The sequence below is a fragment of the Rhopalosiphum maidis genome, chromosome 4 (genome assembly GCF_003676215.2).
Source record: "Rhopalosiphum maidis isolate BTI-1 chromosome 4, ASM367621v3, whole genome shotgun sequence".
Taxonomy (NCBI): Eukaryota; Metazoa; Arthropoda; class Insecta; order Hemiptera; family Aphididae; genus Rhopalosiphum; species Rhopalosiphum maidis.
In genome coordinates this window covers 49,048,090-49,055,287 of record NC_040880.1, presented here as the reverse complement: position 1 = coordinate 49,055,287, position 7,198 = coordinate 49,048,090, and the positions used below count along the sequence as shown (strand labels likewise).

General features: G+C 27.1%; 1 protein-coding gene across 1 annotated transcript in view; it reads left to right on the top strand.

Moving 5' to 3' along the window:
- Positions 1-623: 623 nt before the first annotated feature.
- The window catches only part of LOC113559323 (laminin subunit alpha), a 28,062-nt gene continuing 21,487 nt past the window's right edge, over positions 624-7,198 (top strand). The window contains exons 1-2 of the mRNA XM_026965009.1: positions 624-984; positions 6,962-7,108. Coding sequence (XP_026820810.1) covers positions 751-984; positions 6,962-7,108 — 381 coding nt within the window. The 5' untranslated portion in view covers positions 624-750. The remainder of the gene's footprint in view (positions 985-6,961; positions 7,109-7,198) is intronic.

The window sequence follows — 7,198 nt, the reverse complement described above, 5'->3', positions numbered from 1 at the left end:
AGTCAAAATAAGTTTTATTTTTCGGAAGATCATGTGGAGACCAAATGTTTGTAAATAATTTACAGAGGACGTATTTTAGGACAAGTGCTTCTCAAATAGTCTCATCTGGAGGGTGAACCTTACCACTGAGTTACCGAGCCAGTTTTTCCGCACATATGTTTTAAACGATTAACTCCAACCACGGGAATGTACACAATATTCATAAATATATATATATATATATATATAAATAAAGAGAAAGATATTTATCGATTTTCTTTTGTATATTTTACACCATAGTCGAGAGCAAAAATATGTATCTAAAGTTTAGAAAACGGAAATGTGTTCTATTTTGCATAAATATAATATATTATACATATATATTCATAACCTTTATATTATAACATTATATAGTAGTATAATATATATATATGAACTATTACAAGATAAAGTGTGCCTGTAGAAGTGGCGTTGGGTGACGAAGAGTAGGATGATGAGGGTGGTGGGAGGGGGAGTGGCCGTCAGGTTTAGGGACCACTGGCCGTTGGCGGCGGTCATGCCATGACATGTGTTCCGATGATCGGGAGCACGCACGAGGGATGAGTACCGGATTATTATTATCATCACCGCACCGGTCGGTGCAGCATCACCGCGCACAATATTTATAATAATACTATGCTATACAGCCACAGTGCAAGTCCGTTCACGCAACACGTTTAGCCGAGTTACGTCCGTCACGTACCGCAATCCGTCGTCACGCACAGCCCGGCGATGCATGCGATCGCCGTCGGCGCTTTATGGGCCCTAGTGGCGCTGCAGCTAGCCCGCCCGGTTTGGCCGGAAGTGCTGACACCGCCTTACTTCAACTTGGCCGAAGGCCGCCGAATCACCGCCACCGCGACTTGTGGCGAGGGCCTGCAGGGCCCCGAGCTCTATTGCAAGCTGGTCGGAGCCAACTCAGAGCGCAACGTCGACTACGAGGGCAATCTCGTCATACAGGGACAGGTGAGCGGAAGAGACGACAGAAATGAGAATGTGGCGAGGCGATAGCCGTGGCGGACGGGACAGAATGAGAATAAGACGTACCACGTCACCTGTTATTAGACGTACAATTTTCAGGATTTCGTTCGTCCGGAAACCGCCCCGTCACCTATTCTTATGCCTATTTAGTGGCATACTCAGGTGTACATTTTGAGAGGGGAGTTAAATTTAGAAATTGGGTAATTTTAACTAACCGAAAAAATTAATAATGAAAAATTCTGGGAAAATGTCCACGTCTAAACATTATCGGATAGGACGGATTATTTCACCATCTCATTTCTTTCCCACCAGTACACCACTTTACTTATATATATATATTATACTATACTTATATACTTACCTACGCAATATCATTCATGTGCATTGTACAATACTCAACTGTGTTTATGACACGATCGATATTCAAATTATGGTAGCCTATATAGACGCGAACGTGATATGGTTTTTTGGTTTTTTTCTGTAAGCTTATATAAAATAATTTTTATCTTAAGAATAGGTAGATCATTTTTTCATACAAATCTATAGTCTACATTGCATTTGAATTTCAAGTTGTATGTGCCTTAATCTTTTACCACGTTTTTGGTCAAATGTTTTTAATAAATACCATTCGGTTTCCTACTTATATTACGTATATATTATATTATATCAGGATCAATAATATTATTTTTCAAACATTCGTTCCGTGAATAATTAGACTTTTATGATTAGTACGGTTTTAAAAAAGTTCCTATATCAACACAAATATCGATCTCTAGTTCTGAAAAATTAGAAAATTCGTATTCGGTTCATAAAAATTACAATTTTCTGTTCCGGTTAGATATAAGTAACTTATTGACGATTTTAACCTGCAATTCCATTGTATTTTATAAATACTTAAAAAATTAATTAATCAAAATTATAAAGCCAATAACATAGTAAAATATCTTTACAGTACTTTCGAAATATCGGTGTCAGTACCTAAAATATTTAAATAAGAGCTTCGGTGAGTTCAGGTTTCAACATTTTCAAAAGGTTTTAGTTGTAAAATCCGTTCTTTGTTCCATGATTCCGGTGCACCAAACCATGGTTATAGTTCTTTTTTTATATCTAATGGTAATCATAGACAAAATTGCAAATAAACTCTTTAAACTAATCATGGTCAAATATATAATATAAAGCTTTTTAGATTCAATGGCATTTAGACGGTAGTTAGCAAATTCGGTTTTAAATTATCTATAAAAAAAATGGTTTAATCTTAAATAAATAAATATTTAAATTTTATTTTAGTCATTTCCTCAAATATATAGTCTAATTATAGTGTATATATAAGTCCTTAATTATTAGTACAAACTACAAATGCCCTAATAAACTAATTTTTAAATAATGTATAATCTGAATTGGAAATCTTACGATTATTAAAACAATTATTCATAAGAAAAATACGAGTCTTTAGCATTCTGCGTTAAAAGTAACTTAAACCCAAATCTAGTTAAAAACTTTGAACAGTCTGTTACTTCTCTGTTAATCCAATGAATTATTCACTCTTAAAATGTCAAGTTTTCCAAACTTCAGCAAATACATGTTATACATATTTTGGGTATTGTCCTGTAATGTCTATTTTAATGTTTTCAATTATCATAAATAATTTTATACTTGTGTAAATAAATTATTTACATGTTTAACGAATTTAAAATATTGCTGGCCTTATCTTTAAACTTTTAATTTCATAAAACCTGTAAAATCTTTAAAACTAAATAATAACTATATTAAATTTAATTTTAAATCATTATTTCTAAAAGATGATATTGAGAAACACATTCTTTAATTATTTAAAATTCTTGTCCAACTTACATTCTAACACCGAAAAATATCATACTGCATATCTTAAAATTTAAAATTTTTATGCCATATTTTTCAAAACCTAAAAATTAAATTTTAACCTAAGGTTCCTCATCATTTAGTAATTTACACAGTATTTACTATAACTATTTAGTTACCTATTAAGTTGGTTTATAAAATTTACTCAAGAACAATATTAAAACTTTATTGAAAATATATTTTAATATCGTTCAAAAAGTAGAGTTTTAATTATCAATAAATGTATATTTTTTATTCTAAAATATAGCGTGACTAAAAAAAAAATATTTTAAAACTATCTATAGTAATTTATTAATAGCATGGAATTATAGCCATAGAGTCATTAATTATCGTACAACATAATTGTATAGTCTTTCTAATTTCGCCATGAATATAAGAACATTTTAATACCCTTTTTATTTAAACATGTGACTACCGACTAACCACCCTTGATGTATATAATATTATATGTTACAACCTGTGTTTAAAACCAATATTTACAAAAATAATTACCCTATAAAAAAAATACTATTATGTTCTTACAACCATAATTTCATCACAAAATTCAATAATAACGCATATAAATTAAATTGGTTTATAAAGAAGAGTAATTTTGAATAGGTTCTATGCAAATTATTAAATATTGATTATAATTTTGAAAACTCGGAATAAATATTATGAATTATATAAATAGCAATTTCTTTATTAAATCATATAATTATAAAGACAAATGCGCAATTTTACGCATGTCTTTTATATTGTAGAACAAATTTATGCCTAATGAAGTTTTGTTTAAACTTTGCTGGTGTAGTGGTGTATACCATCCATTGTGGTAAACTTTTACTTTCATCTCATACAATTATTAACCACGTGAAAGTTAAACATTTGCAGGGGGTCATGATGGGATAAGCGAGTAGAAGGTAAACAATATTCCAATGCATTGTATTACAAATTAACGTAGTTCTACTATTTCAGACCTGATTCAATTAAAAAGGCTGCTTTCTGCATATAGTTGATCAAACTCGATATGTTGCATTTACACCGGAAGGAGTACCTGAAACCGTGTAACCTGACTTAATAAAATTTAAATAATTTACAATTGAATATGTATTAAAATTCGAAAGGCAAAGGATTTTAACTAATAATTATATTCACAACTCAGAACAATAGAATGAGTATTATATTGCTTATTGTTGTTACTGTCGCCAGAAGCAGTTATAGATTTCATACATATTACAACGGTAATACTAATGTCCAATACGGACGTCGTATTTTACATGTCATCACTCATCATAAGAGATGTTTTGACCTCAACATTTTTGAATAAGCCTTTTTAATTTCAACACCTCTTTTGACATTGTTCTGTATACATTTTTTTGGTTATATTACAGTTAATTTTATACACGGTTTGTGCTCAACTTTTGCATGTTGGATGTTCATAATGTGTTGCATAAAAAAAAAATACTAATTGGCATAGGTAATTAATTCTACACATATAAAATATTTAGTCATTACTGTTAGGTTGAGAATCTAACTGAACTTAATAAAATAAGTGTACAAAATGTATGAAATCAAACAAAACATATATTTATACGTAAATTATATAGACATTTATTAAATTTGGTTAATAATCGATATTTTATAAAATATTCTGCGGGAAAAAATAATAAAAGTATTATTATTATTAATTAATTAATTTGGAACAATAGTTTTTTGTGTGTTATTATAATATATACTTAGTGATCGTACTTAAAAATCATTAGATTTTCAATATAAAATAAAAACATAATTTTTAATAATAAACAAAATATATTTTAATTTTTGATACATTCATTAAATTATTAGGTTTTAATGTTTTATAATTTATTCAAATACAATCGATATTAACTCAATCATGAAATACCTAAATTAAAATTTTTTTTTTTTAATTTATATTCATAAAAAACATATATCCATAGATTTATCCTTATAATTAATTATATTAATATACCAGAATAATTATTCATATTACAATATATATATATATATATTTAAATATTAATTTATTTCTGGTTTTATTTAGTCAAAAATAGATTACTTTTATTTAAATTGTATTACTGTTGACAAAATTGATTCAGTATGGTTATAATATTATACATTGTAAATGTTTATAATTTATACTTAAATTTTGCCAAAAATTGAATGCATATTTGTACAAATATACTTAGGCTATATTAAGGAACCTATCTTCTTCAATAGCATAATTAGGGATATTTGATTGATTTTTATATGCATTTACAATTTTATTTGTAATAATATATATATATATGATGAAACGTATCATAAGATAATAGTACAAACATGAAACATTCCCGACACTAAACTTGATTTTTTCTTATTATATATTTTTTTTTGCGTTAATTATGGTTGATAAATATTTTAAATTTTTAAATTAATTTATGTTATGAACAAATAATTAGATTAGCAAAAATTCACAACACCACTTCTTCCAAGTCTTCGCCAAGGAGTTTCTAGCAATGTTAACTAGAATGATCATTTTGTTAAGGAATATAATTATTTTAAAGTCTACTACGAAAACACGTATATAGAAGATGTGCGTTTTATCATCAATAATTTTCAAAGCAAAATCATTAGAAAGTGATCAATTAATGATAAATGGTATCCCAATAAATATTCGCTGACGTGGAATTTTCTAGAAAATTTGAATTTTGTTTAAATTCAATGTTTTGCTACATCCCAGAGCTAGCACTACAGCTGTATTCTGCAAGTGTAATAGGCTTAAATATTTTTAAGAGGGCTTTTTGATTTAAAAACGGTATATGATGTGTATTCTATGATAATCAGTAATTAAAATTAATATAAAAAATAGTTCACGTTCATTTTCTATTATGCGATATAGTTACAGTAATGGTATTAAATGTTGCTAAATATAAATGTTATTATTTCTGAACTGATGACGTAGTCGATAAACATATATTTTACACATTAAATATTGTCACTTAATCGTTAGTTGTAAAACATTTTAGGTATTTTATTCATTACTTTTGTTAATCATTGGTAAGTTTTGATATGTACCTATTGTATTTATTCCGTAGGACATTTATTAAAAGTGCTTATAAAAATAACTTTAAAAACTATAAATTTATTTAAAGGATATTGAATATTATATTAAATTGTTTAGAAATACATATGTCTACCTAGGTGAAAATCAATTTACGTCATTAATACAACATCACTAATAAACATTATCTATGTAAAACATATTTAATAGAAAAATATATCTTAAAATTGTTTTAAAGGTATCAAACAAACAAACAATTTAGCTTATACCTATTGAAAAATAAATAAATTATCTAAATCAACTACCTGACTAAATATGTAAAGAGTTAAGAAAAAATATATTTGCATTATAGTTTTGCTTATTTATATATGTATCTATTATAAAGAAAGGTTAAGAATCATCAACTTCAGAATAAGGTTTAATTTTAATCAAACACATTCTGAAATTAAATATTTTAACACGTTGGATTTGCGTCTTGTGTCAAGCAAACGAATGCACCATAAATTATAAATACAAATTGTAATTTTCAATTTTAATGTTTGACACTAGTTATAAATTAGCAATTATATTTTAATATTAGTACTTTAGAGTTTCTGTGGAAATACTTAATAAATAAAACATAATTGTTTCTCTCTTAACATTTAGCCGCCTTTGTAAACGTATTTTATTTCCTAAATGCATTTGTGAAATATTCATCTAGATTTTAAAACTAGTTTATTTTTGTAACAGATAAAATGAAAAATGTAAAATATATTTTACTAGTTTAAGCGAATTAATTTAATATGATACCTATGTTATATAGGTATGTAATTTATAAATGGTATCGTACTTAAAAAGTAAAAACAATAGATGAAATCTATAAAAATGTTATTTTAATTAAAAATATTTTTCTTTATTTATTGTACCTATACTAATTCTTTAAGTTTTTATTAAACAGAATAATATATAAAATAATGTTGGATCTTTTGATAAGGAACAATTTGTTTTTTTAAGGTATAATGATTTATTTTATTTATGTGTACCTAATATACATTTATATTCTAGGTGTGCGATCATTGTGACGAGAGTCGTCCAGACAAATCTCATCCGCCAGAATATGCAGTTGATGGACAAGAAACATGGTGGCAGAGTCCACCTTTATCCAGAGGAATGAAATACAACGAGATTAATTTAACAATCGATTTAGGCCAGGTATATTTATTTATAAGAAAACAAATAAATATTGATTTAATTTAATTTTAACTTATACTTATTTTAAATTATACAATTTCACAAAATATG